The sequence below is a fragment of the Hypanus sabinus genome, chromosome 5 (genome assembly GCF_030144855.1).
Source record: "Hypanus sabinus isolate sHypSab1 chromosome 5, sHypSab1.hap1, whole genome shotgun sequence".
Lineage (NCBI taxonomy): Eukaryota > Metazoa > Chordata > Chondrichthyes > Myliobatiformes > Dasyatidae > Hypanus > Hypanus sabinus.
In genome coordinates this window covers 85,984,454-86,007,829 of record NC_082710.1, presented here as the reverse complement: position 1 = coordinate 86,007,829, position 23,376 = coordinate 85,984,454, and the positions used below count along the sequence as shown (strand labels likewise).

General features: G+C 41.7%; 1 protein-coding gene across 1 annotated transcript in view; it reads right to left on the bottom strand.

Annotated features, from left to right (window-relative positions):
* The window catches only part of LOC132394274 (contactin-associated protein-like 5), a 1,716,192-nt gene that overhangs the window by 942,599 nt on the left and 750,217 nt on the right, over positions 1–23,376 (bottom strand). Inside the window, exon 8 of the mRNA XM_059970198.1 lies at positions 19,571–19,832. Within this exon, the coding sequence (XP_059826181.1) occupies positions 19,571–19,832 (262 nt within the window). The remainder of the gene's footprint in view (positions 1–19,570; positions 19,833–23,376) is intronic.

Below are 23,376 nucleotides of genomic sequence, written 5' to 3'. Positions count from 1 at the left end.
GTGGACAACTATGTGCGGAGCCAGAAGAGATTGGGGAAATTTTGAACAATTTCTTTTCTTCAGTATTCACTAAGGAGAAGGATATTGAATTGTGTAAGGTAAGGGAAACAAGTAGAGAAGTTATGGAAACTATGATGATTAAAAGGGAAGAAGTACTGGTGCTTTTAAGGAATATAAAACTGGATAAGTCTCCAGATCCTGACAGGATATTCCCTAGGGCCTTGAGGGAAGTTGATGTAGAAATAGCAGGGGCACTGACAGAAATATTTCAAATGTTATTCGAAATGGGGGTGGTGCCAGAGGATTGGTGAGTTGCTCATGTGGTTCCATTGTTTAAAAAGGGTTATAAGAGTAAACCTAGTAATTATAGGCCTGTCAGTTTGACGTCAGTGGTGGGTAAATTAATGGAAAGTATTCTTAGAGATGATATATATATAATTATCTGGATAGACAGGGTCTGATTAGGAATAGTCAGCATGGATTTGTGTGTGGAAGGTCATGTTTGACAAATCTTATTGAATTTTTTGGAGAGGTTACAAAGGAAAGTTGACAAGGGTAAAGCATTGAATGTTGTCTATATGGACTTCAGTAAGGCCTTTGACAAGGTTCCACACAGAAGGTTCAATCGTTAGGTATTAATATTGAAGTAGTAAAATGGATTCAACACTGGCTAGATGGGAGATGCCAGAGAGTAGTGGTGGAAAACTATTAGTCAGGTTGGAGACTGGTGACTAGTGGTGTGCCTCAGGGATCTGTACTGGGTCCAATGTTGTACTGGATCCATTAATGATCTGGATGATGGGGTGGTCAATTGGATTAGTAAGTATGCAGATGATACTAAGGTAGGTGGCATTGTGAATAATAAAGTAGGTTTTCAAAGCTTGCAGAGAGATTTAGGCCAGTTAGAAGGGTGGGATGAACAATGGCAGATAGAGTTTAATTCTGATAAGTGTGAGGTGCTACATTTTTGTAGGAATAATCCAAATAATATAACCATATAACCATATAACAATCACAGCACGGAAACAGGCCATCTTGGCCCTCCTAGTCCGTGCCGAACCCTTAATCTCACCTAGTCCCACCTACCCGCACTCAGCCCATAACCCTCCACTCCTTTCCTGTCCATATACCTATCCAATTTTACTTTAAATGACACAACTGAACTGGCCTCTACTACTTCTACAGGAAGTTCATTCCACACAGCTATCACTCTTTGAGTAAAGAAATACCCCCTCGTGTTTCCCTTAAACTTCTGCCCCCTAACTCTCAAATCATGTCCTCTAGTTTGAATCTCCCCTACTCTCAATGGAAACAGCCTGTTCACGTCAACTCTATCTATCCCTCTCAAAATTTTAAATACCTCGATCAAATCCCCCCTCAACCTTCTAATCTCCAATGAATAGAGACCTAACTTGTTCAACCTTTCTCTGTAACTTAATTGCTGAAACCCAGGTAACATCCTAGTAAATCATCTCTGCACTCTCTCTAATTTATTGATATCTTTCCTATAATTTGGTGACCAGAACTGCACACAATATTCCAAATTTGGCCTTACCAATGCCTTGTACAACTTTAGCATTACATCCCAACTTCTGTACTCAATGCTTTGATTTATAAAGGCCAGTGTTCCAAAAGCCCTCTTCACCACCCTATCTACATGAGACTCCACTTTCAGGGAACTATGCACAGTTATTCCTAGATCTCTCTGTTCCTCTGCATTCCTCAATGCCCTACCATTTACTCTGTATGTTCTATTTGGATTATTCCTGCCAAAATGTAGAACCTCACACTTCTCAGCATTAAACTCCATCTGCCAATGTTCAGCCCATTCTTCTAACCGGCATAAATCTCCCTGCAAGCTTTGAAAATCCACCTCATTATCCACAACACCTCCTACCTTAGTATCATCGGCATACTTACTAATCCAATTTACCACCCCATCATCCAGATCATTTATGTATATTACAAACAACATTGGGCCCAAAACAGATCCCTGAGGCACCCCGCTAGTCACCGGCCTCCATCCTGATAAACAATTATCCACCACTACTCTCTGGCATCTCCCATCTAACCACTATTGAATCCATTTTATTACTCCAGCATTAATACCTAACGACTGAAGCTTCTTAACTAACCTTCCATGTGGAACTTTGTCAAAGGCCTTGCTGAAGTCCATATAGACTACATCCACTGCCTTACCCTCGTCAACATTCCTTGTAACTTCTTCAAAAAATTCATTAAGGTTTGTCAAACATGACCTTCCACGCACAAATCCATGCTGGCTACTTCTAATCAGATCCTGTCTATCCAGATAATTATAAATACTATCTCTAAGAATACTTTCCATTAATTTACCCACCACTGATGTCAAACTGACAGGTCTATAATTGCTAGGCTTCCTTCTAGAACCCTTTTTAAACAATGGAACCACATGAGCAATACGCCAATCCTCTGGCACAATCCCCGTTTCTAATGACATCTTAAAGATCTCCGTCAGAGCTCCTGCTATTTCTACACAAACTTCCCTCAAGGTCCTGGGGAATATCCTGTCAGGACGCGGAGATTTATCCACTTTTAAATTTCTTAAAAGTGCCAGTACCTCCACCTCTTTAATTGTCATAGGTTCCATAACTTCCTTACTTGTTTCCCACACCTTAGACAATTCAATATCCTTCTCCTTAATGAATACCGAAGAGAAGAAATCATTCAAAATCTCTCCCATCTCCTTCGGTTCCACACATAGCTGACCAAATAAGACATACATGGTAAATGGTAGGGCATTGAAGAATATAGTAGAACAGAGTGACCTCAGAAAAATGGTGCATAGTTTCCTGAAGGTGGAATCTCATGTGGATAGGGTGGTGAAGAAAGCTTTTGGTATGCTGACCTTTATAAATCAGAGCATTGAGTATAGGAGTTGGGATGTAATGTTAAAATTGTACAAGGCATAGGTAAGGCCGAATTTGGAGTATTGTGTATAGTTCTGGTCATTGAATTATAGGAAAGATATCAACAAAATAGAGAGAGAACAGAGAACATTTACTAGAATGTTACCTGGGTTTCAGCACCTAAGTTACAGGGAAAGTTTGAACAAGTTAGGTCTTTATTCTTTGGAGCATAGAAGGTTGAGGGGGGACTTGATAGAGGTATTTAAAATAATGAGGCGGATAGATCGAGTTGACGTGGATAGGCTTTTTCCATTGAGAGTAGGGGAGATTCAAAGAAGAGGACATGATTTGAGAGTTAGGGGGCAAATGTTTAAGGGTAACACGAGGGGGAATTTCTTTACTCGGAGAGTGGTAGCTGTGTGGAACGAGCTTCCAGTAAAAATGGTAGAGGCAGGTTCGGTATTGTCATTTAAAGTAAAATTGGATAGGTATATGGACAGGAAAGGAATGGAGAGTTATGGGCTGAGTGCGGGTCAGTGGGACTAGGTGAGTGTAAGCATCGGCATGGACTAGAAGGGCCGAGATGGCCTGTTTCTGTGCTGTAATTTTTATATGGTTATTTGGCATTAATATTTCTTATATTTATATTTCTTTCAGGAATCACTAGATTCTGGAATGGTTCTAGAAGAGTGGAAAATTGCAAATGTCACTCCACTCCTCAAAAAGGGAAAAAGGCAAAAGAAAGGAAACTATTAAGCCAGTTAGTGGTTGGGATCGATTATTAAGGATGAAGTTTCAGAGTACTTGGAGGCACATGATAAAAAAAAGGTTATTAGTCAGTAGGGTTTCCTCAGGGGAAAGTCTTGCCTGGCAAATCTGTTGGAATTCTTTGAAGAAACAAGCAGGATAGACAAAGGAAAATTGGTTGATGTTATGTACTTGGACTTTCAGAAGAACTTTAACAAGGTTGCATACATGAGGCTGCTTAACAAGCTTTGAGCCCATGGTATTACAGGGACGATCCTAGTATGGATAAAGCAGTGGCTGATTAGCAGGAGGAAAAGAGTGGGACAAAAGGAGTTATTTCTGTCTGGCTACCAGTGACTACCAGTGTTCTACGGGGGTCTGTGTTGGGACCAATTTTTTTTACATTATACGTCAATGATTTGGATGATGTAATTTGCTGCATAGTTTGCAGACAATATGAAGATAGATGGAGGGGAAGGTAGTTTTGAGGAAGTTGAGAGGCTACTGAAAGACAGACAAATTAGGAGAATGGGCAAAAATGGCACAGGGAATATAGCGTCAGGAAGTGTATGGCCATGCACTTTGGTAGAAGAAGTGAAAGGATTGGCTATTTTCTAAATGGAGAGAAAATACAGAAAGCTGAGGTGCAATGAATCTTCGGAGTCCTTGTGCATGATTCTCTAATGGTTAATTTACAGGTTGAGCCTGTGGTGAGAAAGGCAAATGCAACATCAGCATTTATTTCAAGAACACTGGAATATAAAAGAAAGGATGCAATGTTGAAAATTTATAAGGCACCTGCGAGGTCTCGCTTGAGTATTGTGAGCAGGTTTGGACCCCATATTTTAAAAGGGATCTGCTGAAACGGAAAAGGGTTCAAAGGAGGTTCACAAGGATGATTCCAGGATTGAATGACTTGTCATATGAATATCATCTGATGGCTCTGGGCCTGTATTCACTAGAATTCAGAAGAATGAGGGGTGGCCTCATTAAAACCTATCGAATGGATAAAGGCCTTGCAAGAATTGATTTGGAGAGGATGATTACTGTGGTGGGAGAGTCTAAGACCAGAGGACACAACCTCAGAATAGAGGGGCAACCTTTTAGCATGGAGATGAGGAGGAATTTCTTTACCCAGAGAGTGGTGAATCTGTGGAATTCTTTGCCACAGGCGATTGTGGTGACCAAGTCTTTATGTAAACTTAAGGCAGAAATTGATAAATTCTTGATTCATCAGGGCATGAAGGGATATGGGAAGGCAGGAGACTGGGGTTGAGAGAAAATTTGGATCAGCCATGATGAAATGACAGAGTAGACTTGAGAGCCAAGTGGTCCAATTCTGCTCCTATGTCTTATGGTCTAATGGTCTTATACAACTACAAAGTAACTTCTGTACTCAATACATTGATTTATGACGGTCAATGTGACAAAAGTTTTCTTTATGACCCTATCTACCTATGACACCACTTTCAATGATTTTTGTACCTGTATTCCCAGATCCTGTTGTTCTATCACTCTCCTCTGTACTCTACCGTTTACTGAATAAGACCTGCCCTGGTGTCCCTCTGAAGTGCAGCACCTCACACTTATATGTATTAAATTCCACCTGCCCTTTTCAGCCCATTATCCCAGCTGATCCAGACCCCTCTGCACACCATGAAATCCTTTCTCATTGCTCACTACATCCCCAATCTTGGTGTTATCTGCAAATTTGCTGATCCACATTATTATCCAGTTCACTGATACAGATGACAAACAACAAAGGACCCAACACTGATCTCTGCGGAACACCACTAGTCGCGGGGCCTCCGGTCAGAGAGGCAACCCTCTTCTTCCACTCTTTGGCTTCTCCCACAAAGCCAATGTCTAATCTAATTTTCTACCTCATTCTGAATGCCAAGTGACTGAAACTTTTGACTAGTCTCCCATGCGAGACCTTGTCAACTGCCTTACTAAGGTCCATGTAGACAACATCCACTGCCTTGCATTCATCCACTTTCCTGGTAACTTCCTTGAAAAAATCTATAACATTGGTTAGACATGACCTGCCATGCACAAAGCCATGCTGACTATCCTTAATCAGTCCATGTCTATCCAAATACTTATATAACCAGTCCCTTAAAGTACCTTCCAATAACTTTCCCACAACTGCTGTCTGAGTCATTGACCCATGATCTCCTGTTGAGAGCCTTTTTTAAACAGTGAATCAACATTGGCTATCCTCCAATCATCTGGTACATCTCCTGTTGCTAAGGATGTTTTAAATATCTCCCTAGGGCATGGCAATTTTTTGTACTTGCCACCCGTTGGATCCAAGGGAATATCTTATTAGGCCTTGGGGGCTTATCGACCTGATTTGTTTCAGGGTGACAAACAGCTGCTCCTGTGTAACCTGTATTGGGCCTACAAAGTTTATGCCACTTCTCCCCACCTTTATCGATTCTGTATCTGTTTCCTGAGTAAAATTAGATGCAAAGAATGCATTTAAGATCTCCCCGACCAGTTTTGGCTCCACTCATAGATTACCATTCTGGTCTTCCAGAGGACTAATTTGTCTCTTGTCATCCTTTTGCTTTTAACATACCTATAGAATCCTTTAGGATTCTCCATCACTTTGTCTGCTAGAGCAACTATATGCCTTCTTTTAGCCTTCCTGTTTTCTTTCTTAAGTGTTCTCTTGCATCTCCTGTACACCGTAAGCACCTTGTTTGTTATCACCTCCTATACCTGTTATGCACCACCTTCTATTTCATAACCAGGGCGTCGAGATGTCTTGAAAACCCAGGTTCCCTACACCTGTTAATCTCTACCTTTTATTGCAACAGGAGCATACAAATTTTGTACTCTCAAAATTTCCAAGTATGTATTTGTCCCAATTCACACTTGCCAGATTACTTCTGAAACCATCAAAACTGGCTTTTCTCCAATTTAGAATCTCAACCCACAGATTAAACCTATCTTTTTGGTACTTTTGGTGCTTTTACACTTTTGGTATTTTACAAAAACCAGTTAACCTCCAACTAGCATATCTTTAGGGTGAAGGACAAAACTAGAGCACCCTGGAAAAGTCAATGTAATTGTAGGAAGAATCTGCAAATGCCACAGAGAGAGCACCATGTGTCCAGGACTATGAGGCAGCAGCTCATTGCTGTGCACACGGTGCCACCCAGCAAATACTGTCCTTGTGTAATGCAGTGGGGAGATATATAAGTTATTATTGACCCATGAGAATTCCTGCACCAATGGTTCTTTCTTAGACCAGTACAGCAGAAAAAAACCCTCAATTCTCTTTTAAATTTCTCCGCTCTCACCTCAAATCTGTATCCTTTACCTGTCGACTTCCCTGTCAGAGAAAAAAACTATTTATCATATCTGTATCTTTTTTCAAATTTAATTAAGTTTCGTAAGTTCACCCCTCAGTGTACCATGAAGAGCATAATGGTTGTACAATCATCTGGTATGGAGGTGCCAATGCAAAGGATCGGAAAATCCTGCAGCACTTGTAAACTCAGCCGTGGACAATAGCCTCAAAAAGGCGTTACTCATCATTAAGGATTAAGGATCAACTCAGACATGCCCTCTTCTCATTGCTACCATCAGGGAGGAGGTTCAGGAGCCTGACAGCACACACTTAATGTTTTAGGAACACCTTCTTCCCCTTTGCCATCAATTAACTGACCTGGACAATGAACCCATGAACACAAACTCATTATTTTGCTTTCTTTTTGCTCTATTTAATTTTATGTATTTCTAATTGTAATTTATGTTTTTTAAATTATGTATTACACTATACTGTCCCACAAAACAGCAAGTTTTATGACATGTATCAGTGAGAATAAACCTGCTCTGATTTCCAGCAAGCATATACACAGTCTTTTCAATTTCTTATAATGACAGCTCTTCATTCCAGCTAACATCCTGGTGAATCTCTTCTGCACTCTCTTTATTGTTACTAAATCTTCTTGTGGTGTGGCAACTGTACACAATACTTTAAAAGAGAAGTCTAACCAATGCTGTGTACACTGCAACATGATGTCCAAACTCATATACTGAAGGTCTCAGGCTATGAAAGCAAACATATCAGGTGCCTTCTTCACTAACCGGTCTGTATATGCCAAGACTTGCATTGCATCAATGTTCTTCCTCAAGAAACTCAATGGGATTTCATACTCTCCGCTGCATAAAACTGTGCCTTCTCTTTATCTGTTCTTGCCTTTTCTATATTTGCATATCGTGATTGCTTTGTTGGAAGCTACAAGTGCCAGAATCCATTCAAGTATTTCACACATTAACGACCATAAAACATCAGGAGCACAAACAAGCAATTTGTCACATCAGGTCTGTTCTGCCATTCCATCATGGCTGATTTATTAATCCCCTCAATTCCATTCTCCTGCCTTCTCCCTCTTACCTTTGACACCCTTACTGGTCAAGACCCATGAAACGCCATTCTAAATATACCCAATGACATAGGCTCAGCAGCCATCTGGGCCAATGAATTCCACAGAATCAACACACTCTGGTTAAAGAATCTCTCTTCTGAAGTGATATCTGAGGCTCTGCCATCTAGTCCTAGACTCCCCAGCTCGAGGAAACATCCGCTCCATGTTCACTCTATCTTGGCCTTTCAATATTTAAAAGGTTTCATTAAGAATCCCTGCTCATTCTTCTAAACTCCCTTCATTCCCAGGATGATTCCCGTGAACCTCCTCTGGACTCTGTCCAATGTCTGCACATACTTTCTTAGATAAGAGGCACAAAATTGCTCACAATACTTGGTGTGACCAATGCCTTATAAAGCCTTGAGCCTCACAGAATGGGGAATAAGACCATAAGATTAGAAGACATAGGAGCAATATTAGGCTACTCAGCCCATTGAAAAAAATTACATTTTGCAGAATGGATGTGAAAGTGGTGACAGTTACTTATCTCCTGAGGTAAAGTCAGTGCCCGAACACGAACTTGAACCCTGAAACATTAGATTAAAATTCCAGTGCCCTGCCAAATAAGTTATCCAAGCTCACTGCAGTTCCTCAAAATATGGGTAAACAAACTTGCCAGGGAAGAGTGGGATTAATTAGTGATTTATCTTAACGTGCCTGCATGGGCCAATGGGCCAAATAGCAAATGACATATTTGTGTGTTGCAGCATTTTGTCTTGTTCTTATTCTTCATTAAGATTTCAGACTGATTACATAGACAATGGAAATGAAAGATCAAAAACCATTTTGCAGAATGTGAAGTCTATAAAGTGATGCTAACCTTCCAGTTCACATCACTTCAGTCCTTATCCCATTTGGCAATGAACCTTATAGAGTCATAGAAAGAAGGGACACAGACTCTTCACCTGACTGAGTCTATGCTGATTATTAACTGCCCTTTACACTAATCCTACAATAATTCCATTTTAGTATTTTCCCAACCAGCTCCATTATGGGCTTTAGCCTCTCCAGCATCCAGGACGTCTTCATAAGTCAATGCCTCAAAAAGATGTAAAAAATCCATCATTAAAGACCCCCATGACCTAGGACATCCCTTCTTCTCATTTCTACCATCAAAGAGGAGATACAGGAGCCTTTAAAACACACACTCAACATTTCAGGAACAACTTCTTCCCCTCCATGATGAACCCATGAAAATTACCTCACTGTATTTTTGTGCTGTCTTTACGACAGTTATTTAGTTTATAATATTTTCGCTTAGTAATTCATTCAATAGTATTTTCTAGTTAGAATTAGAAGTGTTTAAAGTGTATTCATTGCATGTAAAATATATCGGCATGCGATGACGTCACATCCGGTTTCGCCGCGTCTTGTGGGAAAACACCGGTTTGAAATTAGCGCGAGGGTGGGGGCTTACCACGAGGCTCACCTGAGCACAAGCAGTTTTGCAGGCATGAGAAATCACAGTGAGAGCAACGCTGTAAGTTAATAGATAATCGATATATTGAACTAAGATGTTAATAGTGATCCTGTTAGAGGTAACGTCGGTAGATAATGTTTATGCTTTCGTTAGTTAAAGAGTCGCGGATAGTTTGCATGGAAGTGTATTTAAAGTAGTCAATGGAGCAGGTAAACTCTCCCTGTATACTGCACCTTAGTGTAATGTAGTTATAGTCACCTTTGCAAGTATTTACACTTGAAATGTGATATTAAGGAAGGAACAAATACTGTATCAATCTTGTATTGTTTTATCAACAGTTTTCACCATATGTTAATGTGAAGAGTGAACAGTAAATGGTTAATCTTACTGCGATCTGGTTCTTATTAACTGTGGTTTATCCGGACGTTAAATTCGGCGTTTCGTTACACCCGAAGGAGAACGTGACAGTGAAAAAGCGGCATTATCAGGTGTTTCAAGTGCTGCAATGTCAGCTCAATCCAGCATCAAGTCGACGCCGCCCAGCGACAAGGGCAGTAAACCGACATCAAGTAAGCCCACCCGGGCGTTATCAGGTGTTCCAAGTGCTGCAATGTCAGCTCGATCCGGGATCAAGTCGATGGCGCCCAGCGACAAGGGCAGTAGAACAACATCAAGTAAGTCCGCACAGGCAAGAGCCAAGGCAGAAGCCGCCAAGGTGCGACTGCATTACGCCAGACAAGAAGCAGTTTTGAAAATGAAACTGGCCACCAGAGAAGCCGAAATCCAGAAAGAAGAGGCTGCCAGAGAAGCCGAAATCCAGAAAGAAAGGGCCGCCAGACAAAGAGAAGAGGCTGCCAGAGAAGCCGAAATCCAGAAAGAAAGGGCCGCCAGACAAAGAGAAGAGGCTGCCAGAGAAGCCGAAATCCAGAAAGAAAGGGCTGCCAGAGAAGCCGAAATCCAGAAAGAAAGGGCCGCCAGAGAAGCCGAAATCCAGAAAGAAAGGGCCGCCCGAGAAGCCGAAATCCAGTTGGAAATGGCAAAAATATCGACAGAGTTGCAAGTGCTGCAGCTAGAAAGAGAAGAAGCTGCTGCCATGGCGGAAGCAAAGTACATAGAAGAAGCTGAAGGGTCGCGTGATCTGACCGCAGCAAGATCTACTTTAGAAAGGACCAGACTGGAACGCACAAGCGACTATGTACAATCTCAAATAGACAGGCAGGCTCGTCTCCCCTCTCCATACGTATTCGATAACTTCCCCAGCTACGAGGAACCTCAGAGAGTCACGATTGCATCACATCCATACGAGGAAGGAAATTTACCCTCACGGCTCCGTGATGAAGTCAAGAATGAAAGAACCGACAACGCTCCTTCACCCCCACAACAGGACGGCGGGGAGGGAGAGGTTCACTCCAGGACAACAATTGTCAGCTCGAACTGTACAGAAGTTTGCGGTCAAACTCAGTCAAGCCGTTCTTGTTCCGAGATCTGCCTCACTGAGGTGTACCCTAAAGAAGCACAACAAGACATTACCAAGCGTAAAGTAACCGACGAGACGCTAGGTCAGTCAGTTTTCGTTCAAACCGAGCACGGAAACAAACTTGCACAATCAGCTCAAGATACCATTTCTTTAAAACCCAAAGACACCAAGGTCTTCAGAGATGAAGCAAATAATGGGGTTGCCCCATTGCCAATCAGAGAACCACGCCAGCGCTCACCAGATAACAAAGAGCAGGCAGTCAAACGGTTCACGTCCTTACGGAAAACCTGGAAAAGGAAACCTGAGATACAGCAACGCACCCGATTGGCCCACGAGGTACTGTGCACCCTAATGGCAGAGGTCACAGCCATTATAAACGCACAATCATTCCTACCTGTGTCTTCTGACCCAGAAAACCCCTTCATCCTTTCGCCATCAATGCTCCTTACACAGAAGGCAGGAGCACCTCCTCCACCAGGAGACTTCTCAGACAAGGATTTGTACACAAAGCAATGGAGACAAGTCCAGGCTCTGGCAAATCAGTTCTGGCCTCGCTGGAGACAAAAATATCTACCTTTGTTGCAACAGAGACAAAAGTGGACAGAACCTCACAGGAATCTGGCCAACGGCCAGAATCACTGTTACATTCCCTAGCGGGGATGGACATGTCAGGAAGATCGAATTGAAGACTACCGACCAAGGCGATGTGAAAATTTACCAAGGGCCAGTTACAGAAGTTATTCTACTTCTACCCAATGACTGATTAAGAGACTAAGTTTTGTACTCTGCTCATTGTGACCTTACGAAGGTCAAGCGGGGAGTGTGCTGTCTTTACGACAGTTATTTAGTTTATAATATTTTCGCTTAGTAATTCATTCAATAGTATTTTCTAGTTAGAATTAGAAGTGTTTAAAGTGTATTCATTGCATGTAAAATATATCGGCATGCGATGACGTCACATCCGGTTTCGCCGCGTCTTGTGGGAAAACACCGGTTTGAAATTAGCGCGAGGGTGGGGGCTTTCCACGAGGCTCACCTGAGCACAAGCAGTTTTGCAGGCATGAGAAATCACAGTGAGAGCAACGCTGTAAGTTAATAGATAATCGATATATTGAACTAAGATGTTAATAGTGATCCTGTTAGAGGTAACGTCGGTAGATAATGTTTATGCTTTCGTTAGTTAAAGAGTCGCGGATAGTTTGCATGGAAGTGTATTTAAAGTAGTCAATGGAGCAGGTAAACTCTCCCTGTATACTGCACCTTAGTGTAATGTAGTTATAGTCACCTTTGCAAGTATTTACACTTGAAATGTGATATTAAGGAAGGAACAAATACTGTATCAATCTTGTATTGTTTTATCAACAGTTTTCACCATATGTTAATGTGAAGAGTGAACAGTAAATGGTTAATCTTACTGCGATCTGGTTCTTATTAACTGTGGTTTATCCGGACGTTAAATTCGGCGTTTCGTTACACCCGAAGGAGAACGTGACAATTTTATTTAATTTGTTCTTTTTTTGCACTACTTACTTGATTTAATTTATATATGCATTTCTTATTGTAATTTATAGTTTTTTAATCATCTTATATTGCAATGTATTGCTACTGCAAAACAACAAATATCATGACTATGGCAGTGACATTAATATAATTCTGATTCTGAATATCCACATTCTCAGCAACTCAACCCACCCAAAACCTACCACTCACCTACAGACTGGGAATAATTTACAGCACCCAATTAACCTGCCAGCCGCATGTAAGTGGAAAGTGGAATACTCCAGAAGAAACCCACACAGCCACAGGGAGAACGTACAACTTCACACAGACAGCAGCTGAGCTTGGGAATGAACCAGTGAATGGTACTGTGAGGATGTACAAGTGCTGCCTGCGTTCTTGTACCATCTTTCCTTTCCGGCAGTGTAGATCCAGGAATAAGCCTGGGGACTTCCTCATATGTATGGGTAAGCCACCAATCAGGAGAGCCTGTAACTTACATTAGACTATAAGACACTGGAGCAGAATTAGGCCATTCAGCCCATTGTCTACCTGGCTATTCCATCATGGCTGATTTATTCTCCCTTTCAATAGTCAATGGGTTTCAATGAAATCTCCCCTCATTCTTTAAAACTCCAGCGAGTACAGACCCAGATACATCAAATGGTGCTTGTATGTTAACCTTTTCATTTTCTTATACCTTTGTATTTTTTTTTAAATAGAAGGGTCTCATTGCCATTACTGAGGGAGTAATTTGACTCCATCTGTGAGGCCCTTTTGAAAGGAGCCTTTCTGAGAAAGAAAATTAGCAGTGCTGCTTTAACATTATTAAATGTTTAAGAAAATATGGCTTTATTGGTTTTAGTATATGGTTTTATTGTCCAATATATCATGCCATTTACTTTAAATTGCTCTTACTAACCTATTAATCTTGCAATGACACAACATTCAAGGCTAGAACTAATTGATGCTCTCATTGTATCATAGACTCCCTATGGGCAAGAAGCTTTAAACAAAGCTGTCTCACTCACACTGGTAAGGTTAAGCTTGCCCTAATCAGCAATGCTGGCAATAACTATTATATGTGCCCTGCATTGCAAAGAAAAATTTCTACTGCTCATTCTTTGTGATGCACTGGAGACACTTGAATAGTTTGGGGCTACCAATATAACCTGGTCTTGAAACAGAGCTAACAAAAAATGTGTACATATGGTTGATCTTCCCCTCAGTTTGCTTAATTGTTTCTTTATAGTAAAATACGAGTGCCTAATATTAACTATTTAATTGTCGATGGTACAAGATTTATAAGATAATTGTAATGGGAGCAATGTTGGAGCACTACAGCATAGAAGCAGGGTTTTCAATGTTATCCCACCTAGCCCCATCGACCCACACCTGAACCATAGCCCTCCATACCCATCTATTCATGTACTTATCCAAACTTCTCTTAAATAGCAAAAATGGAGGGCTATACAGGAGGAAAGCATTATACCGACCTTAGGGCAGATTAACAGATCAATGCAACATCATAGAACAAATAGCCTATATTGTGCTGTAATGTATGTTTAAAAGTTGCAATTGAACCCATATCCACAACTTCTGCTGGCTGCTCTTTCCACACTTGCACCAGATAAAATTACCATTCAGGTTCCCTGTAGATATTTCTTATTCCACCCTCAAGCTGAAACTTCTAGTTCTAGTCTCACCCTACCTCAGTGCAGAAAGCATTTCCTCACTTCCACACTTTCCTTGGATTATGTAGTGTCTTTGCGAACCAGCAGATCTTCCCTAATTTTATTCATGGTGCCACAGGATGTGGCAGCTCATTAAATTAAAGGATTAGAATTAGGACTACATTTTGCCACAGTAGCTTTAACAGCCATAATATCATTTTTACAATGTAGTCAGAATTACTCTTGGGCAAGTACCAGTAATTAATTTGAGCATAGCAAAAACTATGAATATCATCAATGTTTCTTTGGGAAATCAAGGGTAAAAGGAGCTAATAGAGCAAAGCTATAAGATTCTGCAGATGCTAGAATTCTTAAGACTAATTCTTAAGACATAAGACTAAAAGATAAAGGAGCAGAATTAAGCGATTAAGTCTGCTCTGCCATTTCATCATGGCTGGTCCACTTTCCTCTCAACCCCAGTCTCCTGCCTTCTTCCAGTAACATTTCACACCTTGACTAATCAAGAACCTATCAGCCTCTCCTTTAAGTACATGGAATGACTTGGCAACTCCAGCCACCTGTGGCAAGGAACTTCATTGATTCACCACCCTCTGGCTAAAGAAATTCCACCTCATCTCTATTCTAAATGGACATCCCTCTCTTCTGAGGCTGTCCCTGCTGCTCCAAGATCCCCCGTCACAGGAAATCTCCTCTCCACATCCAGTCTATCTAGACCTTGCAACATTTGAAGGATTTCTATGAGATTCCCCCATCATTCTTTTAAACTTTAAGTAAAAGCTAGAATCATCACTCTGCATACAACAAGCCTTTAATTTCCGGAATCATTCTCGTGAATCTCCTTTGAACCCTCTCCAGTGTCACCACATCCTTTCATAAATAAGGGATCAAAAGCTGCTTGCTATATTCCAAATGAGGTCTCACCAGTGCATCATAAAGTCTCAGCATTACATTCTTACTTTTATATTCTAGTCCTCTCGAAATGAATGCTAACATTGCATTTGCCTCCCTCACCACTGACTTAACCTGCAAATTAACCTTTAGGGAATCCTTCCTGTGGACTCCCAAGTCCCTTTGCAACACTTATTTTTAAATTTTCTCACCAGTTACAGAAGATTGTGCTTTTATTCCTTTTACCAAAGTGCATGACCATATACTTCCCGACACTGTGTTCCATTTGCCACTCCTTTGTCTATTATCCTAATCTACCCAACTCCTTCTGCAGCCTTCCTGCTTCCTCAACACTATCTGCCCCTCCACCTATCTTTGTATCATCTGGAAACTTGGCCCCAAGGTCATCAATTCCATACTCAAAATCATTGCTTCATTTTACATTGTATGTCAATCTCAACACCGACCCCTGCGGAACATCACTAGTCACCAGCATCCAATCAGAAAAGGTTCCATTTATTCCCAATATTTACCTCCTGTCAGTCAGCCAATATTCTATCCATGCTAGTATCTTCCTGTAATACCATGGGCTCCTATCTTGTTAAGCAGCCTCATGTGCAGCATTTTGTCGAAGACTTACTGAAAATCCAAGGATACACCTTCAACCAATTCTCCTTTGTCTGTCCTGCTTGTTATTTCCTCAAAGAATCCTAACAGATTTGTCATGCAATATTTTCCCTTAAGGAAACCATGCTGACTTTGGCCTATTTTACCATGTGCCTACAAGTACCCCAAAATGACATCTGTAACAATTAACTCCAACATTTGCCCAACCACTGAGTTAAGGCAAATTGGCTTACAACATACTTCCTTCTGCCTTCCTCACTTCTTGAAGAGTGAAGTGACATTTGCAATTTTACAGTCCTCCAGAATCATTTCAGAATCTAGTGATTCTTGAAAGATCATTATTAATGCCTCCGCAATCTCTTTAGCTACCTCTTTCAGAACCCTGGGGTGTAGACCATCTAGTCCAGCTGACTTAGCTCCCTTCAGACCTTTCAGGTTCCCAGGCACTTTCTCCTTAGTAATAGAAACTACTCACTTCTGCCGCTCTGTCACGCTTGAATTTCGGGTATAATGCTAGTGTTCCACAGTGAAGACTGATGCAAAATATTTATTCAGTTCATCCACCATTTCCTTATCCCCCATAACTACCTCTCCAATGTCATTTTCCAGCAGTCACTCACCTCACTCCTTTCTTCTACTCTTTAGATATCTGAATAATATTTTTGGTGTCCTCTTTGATATTATTGGCTAGCTAACCTTCATATTTCATCTTTTCCCCCTTCTGACCTTTTAGTGGCCTTCTGTTGGTTTTTTCATGTTTCCAATCCATAACTTCCCACTAGTTTCTGCTGTATGATATGTCCCTTATTTTGCATTTATGTACGCTCTGACTTCCCTTATCAGCCACAGTTACATTATCCTGTTTTTAAAATATTCTTCTTCTTTGGGATGTATCTATCCTTCTTCCAAATTTCTCCCAGTAACTCCAGCCATTGCTACCCTACTGTAATCTCTACTAGTGTCCCTTTCCAATCAATTCTGGCCAACTCCTCTCTCTGACCTCTGTAATTCCCTTTACTCCACTGTAATACTGATACATGTGACTTCATCTTCTCCCTCTCAAAGTATTGTATTGTATCTCAAAGTATCTCAATGAATTCTATTACATTATGATCACTGTCTCCTAAGGATTTCTTTACCTTAACCTCCCTATCAAATCCCAATATATCTTGAGTAAAGGTAGTTAGTGGAGGAAAGTGATGTTGATTTAAAGATCAGACATGCTCTTAATAAGTGCCAGGATAGAAATAAGGAACCAAATGACTTTTTTTTGCTTGTATTTTAAATGTTTTTATTGTTAGTTTATTTTATTGATAAGTCAGGATAAATGTTGTTCAGGAAAGTAAGAGAACTCCCTGCTCGTTTTTTGTAAAACTTGGGTTGTCTCCTTCGAGTGTCACAGGCTGAGGAGACACCTGACAGAAAATTTTAATATTATGAGAGGCATTGGCAGAGGTCAGTCAGAATCTGTTCTCCAGGGTAGAAATATCAAACACCAAAGGAGATACTTTAAAGGTTAGAGGAGGGATGTTTAAAGGTGACATTAGGAACAAGATTTTTGCACAGTGAGTGGTAAGTGCTTGGTCCAAATTCAGTTTCATCTGTTTACACCAGGGGTGTCAACCTCATTTTAGGTCACGGGCTGGATTGAGCAAAATGCAGCTTCATGCGGGCCAGATCAGTCGGACGCATGCGAACGCAGCTTTCATTGCCTCCGTTTTTTCAGCCTGCTCTCATGTGTCTCAGTCTCTGCTATAACTACAAAGTGTTTCACTTTACAAATTCTGTTTCTTATGAAGACTGCCAAGCAAGACTGCCGAATAAACACTAAAAACCCTGAAAACCTGGTACCTGAATAAACTCAGCATTAGCCATATCATACGCCATAGGCGCTTCGATTACTGGGGCCAGCTTTAATAGTAATTAGATATTATCTCGCACGCCAAAGATAATTCCACCGCGGGCCAGATTTGGCCCACGGGCCTTGTGTTTGACATATATGGTTTACACTGTATGTACATCAAAGCATACTGTGAAATGTCATTTGCATTAACAACCAACACAACATGCTGGGGGCAGCCCACAGGTGTCGCCAGACATGCCGGCACCAACATAGCATTTCCACATTGTTCATAGAACAACGTAGGCAGCAGCAGCAACAACAAGGGAACAGCAACAGAACAACAATAGCAATGCAGCCTCCTCCCCACCCCTCCCACCCACACACACACACACAGACAATCCTCCAACACCAGGACAGGTCGTCTCCAGCTTCCATCTTTCAGAGGACTCATGGATTTGCAGACATTGGGTTACGAGGGTAGTAGTAGAATTAGGCTGCCTTTGGATGGATATGTGAATATGAAAGTAGTGAAGGCACGTAGATGATACACAGGAGCAGAACCATCAGCATAATGGGCATCAGGATTGGCAAGCATGATCGGATGAATGGCGGTACCGATCTGTTCCATGTTCAGACATTCCCACTGACTGATACTGGATAATCATTTCCAAAAGCTAGATATCTGAAATAGATACAGTAAAAGATGGGAATATTCAGCTAGTCAGGCAGCATTTCTGGGGAGAGGAAGATTGGTTGATTTATCCCAACAAGGAAAGCACAATGACTTGAAATTTGAATTTTGTCTTTGCTGAGTAATACCGCCATCTGCCAGTTCAGTTATGGTTTATACTTCATACACTTCAGACAGGATTGCACTACCTTGCAATATTGAGCTACAGATCATGGTCTGACTATTCAAAGGATAACTTGTATAAATATTTATTATGAACATCGACGCTGCACTGCCCTGTGTACATTTAAAGATGCCCACATATGGAATTATATATGATGTGTAAAGTTACATGTGTAAATTTTTAAAAATACATACTTGTGGGAGCTCATCTTTGCTGGTAAGTCTAACACTTATTGCTGATCACAAATTGTCCTTGAAAAGGAGGCAGTGAACCTCTCCTTGAACTGTTGCAGTCTTTCAGTGAAAGCCCATGTTTAGGTTCATGTCTAGCAATATCTCCAAGTCACAATGGGGTGTGAAGGCAAAAGACACAACACTTGAGGATTTAGCATCAGGCTTCCATCCCATTGTTATCAGTCTCTTCAACAGACATTTCAAATGCTGAAAGGTGCACTCTGGATCTCCCAATCTGCCTGTCATGGCCCCTGCAATTTGTATGTAATTGTAACATTATATTCTGCATTCTGTTTTTCTTTTAACAACCACAATGTACCTAAATATGCCATGATCTCTCCGGAAGGCAGGCAGACAAAACTTTTTCACTGTGTCTCTGTACATCAGACAATAATAAACCAATTACCAGTACTCTTCACCAGTCTTGCCCCCAGTCCAGAAATGAGGGAACCTTTTTATTCCACAGTGCCCTCATCCACCATTTGTCGTTAGCTCCCAACAGGTCCACGGCTCAGTACTATTCTTAGGATGCCAAATGGAAAGCACGTTAAGTAGTTCTTTCTTCCCAAGGCCTATTAAACATGACCAACAAGCTTTCCCATTCATTATTAGCGAATAATAAAAAATCAGCAGTAAGTGATGTCCCCAATGATTTCATCACATTTCTACTTTCCTGAATATATTAAACTCATTATCTGTCGAGACAAATTTCTATCTTTTAAACATGGGTATTTGTTTTGGTCTAATGAAACTATCGTTAATCCTCCTCTTCCCCTAGACCACGATTGTCTTCCTCTTCGTCCGCTGTAATCTCCCTTTCCCTCTTAACTCTAATCTTGTTTGGCTCAGTGTGCTGTGTTTCGGGAGATAATTAGCTGCCGAAAATGATTTGCCCGGAGGTAAGTGCTACACTCCACTTACACAATTCCTCCTGCTGTCACTGCTGACTATTTCAATTACCTGTGGTGATGTCTGCCAGGCTCCGGGATAATTTATGGACAGTTATTTTGAGCTTCCCCTTGACCAGGTAAATCTGCAATACTCCGGAGTTTGCATGGAACTCGTTGTACAACAGTAGCTCATCCTTGTTCCAGGTGCGAAACTGGAAGCTGACTGAAAGACCATCCATCTGGGGCTTCCCGGGCAGCAGCAGATAACTGCTGGAACTCATGAAGGTGACTGGAACAATGCGAGGATCTGTACATGAGAAGGTCACGTTGCCCTGGAAGATATTAAGAGGGGCATGGAGGATGATGGTTGAGGAAGAAGAGAAGATCATGTGATACATACTGCAAAATGAAACACTAAATGCTTTGAAAGCTGTTAGTTTCATTTACATGGAACATAATCGCACATTATAGGCCCTTCAGCCCACACTGTTGTGCCAGACTTTTAATTATACTCCAAGATCAATTTAACTCTTACCTCCCACATTGCCTTCTATTTTTCACTCATCCATGTGCCTATTTAAGTCTCTTAAATGTCCCTAATATATCTGCCTTTACCACCATCTCTTGTAGCATGTTCCATACACCCACCTATCTCTATGTAAATAACTGACTTCCCTCCATATGATTTTCTTCATCAGTTTAAAGTTATGCTCCCTTGTATAAGCCACTTCTGCCCTGGGAGAAAGTCTTCATCTGTCCACTTGATCTATGGCTCTTTATCATTAAATAGCCAACAAAGACATATCTGTAGCAAAGTTCATCTCTGGTCAGAGACCTGTGCAGCATGGAGACTGGCTCTGCAGTCCACCTGGCTCATATTTATTTATTTATTTATTTATTTATATATATATAGTGCCCTTAACATCCTTAATAAAATCCTCCGCTCTCACTCTTGACCTATTCCCTCAAGTTCTCAAATGCCAACCTAGGGAAAAAAAACTGAAATCACCCTATGTATGCCCAACATGGTTTTATACATTTCTTATAAAACTCAGTCTCCTACACACTGAGGAATAAAGTCGTAACCTGTCCAGGCTCATTCTGTAACTCAGGCACTATCCTAATAAATCGTTTTTGCACTCTAATGGCTTCCCTATACATGGCAACTAAAACTGAACGCAATACTCCAAATGATCATGAAAATGTAAGGAGACAGCCTTCAAAATTCAGTTCTTTTTAATGTCAATTCAGTGAAATTCAGAACCAGAGAACAATGCACTGTATTTTTCAGCAATTTAAACATAATCTACATATAGCAATGAGGAATTCATAGTTATTAGACTAATTTCCATAGGTGATTTCCACCAGTGATTCAGAGAAGCATGTTCAATTCCTAACATAGCTTTTGGGGAATTCAGGTAATTAAATCAATTTCACCTTAAAAAAGAGGCAAACATTAGTCAGTGTGTAACTATGTATCTACTAGATTATTGTTTAAAAACTCATTTGGTTTATTCTTGTTCCACAGAATGGCAATTTCTCACAACTGTTCAGACCGTCAAGACTATGCTGGCTCATCGAGAAATCCCTCAGTCCCAAACCTGATTTATTTTCCTGCAACTTTTTAAGACCATAAGACAAAGGTACAGCATTAGGCCATAAATCCAATGAGTCGGCTCCACTATCCAAACATAAATGATGTATTTTCCACCTCGACCCCATTCTGTTGTCTCCTCCCTGTAACCTTTGATGCCCTTACTAATACAGAACCTAAAATAAAAGGCTAAGAGGCAAGCACGGTACTCATTTATTTATCATGCATACATAAAAACATTTTTTTGTTTGTTTGTTTGTGGTGGCCATAACACACACAAGAGAGAGATGAGGAACACACATGCAGCCATTTATTTCACTTGTAAGTCATCTATCAGAATGTCCTTTCACATTACGGGCAGTGGAGTGAGAGGCAGCAGAGTGAAAGGGCTTTGGCTCCATGGGCTTCAGCAGTAACAGGACAAGGTGAGGCAGTTGTTGATTGCAAAAGGAGGTAGTACGTGTGTGAGGCCAGTTTTCTGTGGTTGGTGTCAGATGTGGGAGGTCCTGCAGTCTCCCGACATCCCGGACGGCCACATCTGCACCTGGCGCATCGAGATGTAACTCATACAGGATCATGTTAGGGAACTGCAGCTGCAGCTCAATGACCTTCGTCTGGTCAGGGAGAGTGAGGAGGTGACAGAGAGGAGTTACAGACAGGTGGTCACTCCAGGGCCACGGGGGACAGAGAAATGGTTCACAGTCAGGAGATGGAAGGGGAAGAGTCAAGTACCAGAGAGTACCCCTCTGCCTGTACCCCTTGACATAAGTACTCCTGTTTGAGTACTGTTGGGGGGGACAGCCTACCTGGGGGAAGTGACAGTGGCCGTGCCTCTGGCACAGAGACTGGTCCTCTGGCTCAGAAGGGTAGGGAAATGAAGAGAAAGGCATAGTGATAGGGGACTCTATAGTCAGGGGCTCAGACAGGTGATTCCGTGGACACAGGAAAGAAACTCGGATGGTAGTTTGCCTCCCAGGTGCCAGGGTCCGGGATATTTCAGTCATATCCAAGATATCCTGCGGTGGGAGGGAGAACAGTCAGAGGTCGTGGTACATATTGGTACCAATGACATAGGTAGGAAAAGGGAAGAGGTCCTGAAAGAAGACTACAGGGAGTTAGGAAGGAAGTTAAAAAGCAGGACCTCAAGGTAGTAATCTTGTGATTACTGCCTGTGCGACATGACAGTGAGAATAGTAACAGAGTGAGGTGGAGGATAAATGCGTGGCTGAGGGATTGAAACAGGGGGCAGGGATTCGGATTTCTGGAATAGAGGGACCTTTGGGGCAGGTGTGACCTGTACAAAAAGGACGGGTTGCAGTTGAATCCCAGGGGAACCAATATCCTGGCAGGCAAGTTTGATAGAGCTGTTGGGGAGGGTTTAAACTAGTTGGCAGCGGGGGTGGGAATCAGAATGTGAGTGCAGGGATTAAGGCAGAAGGACAAGAGCATGATGCTAAGAGTTCTGAGTTGATGAGGAAGGACAGGCAGGGGACAGAACTTAATTGTAGATAGTTAAAGGGGTTGAAATGTGTCTATTTCAATGCTAGGAGTATTAGGAACAAGGAGGATGAACTTAGAGCATGGATTAGTACGTGGAACTACAATGTTGTGGCCGTTACTGAAACTTGGTTAGATGAAGGGCAGGATTGGATGATGGTCCCGGGGTTCAGGTGTTTTAAAAGGAATAGGATGGGAGGTAGAAAGGTGGGGGGGGGGGGTAGTGGCTTTGCTGATCAGGGATAGTATCATGGCTGTAGAAAGGGAGGACGCTGCAGAAGGAATGACCACCGAGTCAGTCTGGGTGGAAGTCAGAAATAAGAAGGGATCAATCACTGTGCTGGGAGTAGTCTACAGGCCCCCAAATAGCCCTCAGGACACCAAGGAGCCCATAAGCAGGCAGATTTTAGAATGATGCAGGAAATACAGGGTAGTAGTTATGGGTGACTTCAACTTCCCTCATATTGACTGGCACCTCCTGAGTGCAAGGGGTATATTTGGGGCTGAATTTGTCAGGTGTGTTCAAGAAGGATTCCTGACACAGTATGTGGCCCGGCCAACAAGAGGAGAGGCTATACTGGATCTAGTTCTGGGTAATGAACCTGGTCAGGTGACAGACCCCTTGGTGGGGGAGCATTTTAGTGAGAGTGACCACAACCCCTTTAGCTTCAGCATAGCTATGGAAAGGGATAAAATCAGACAAAATGGTAAAGTGCTTAACTGGAGAAGGGCTAACTTTGAAGGGATGAGGCAGGAACTAGCGAAAGTAAATTGGAAACATATGT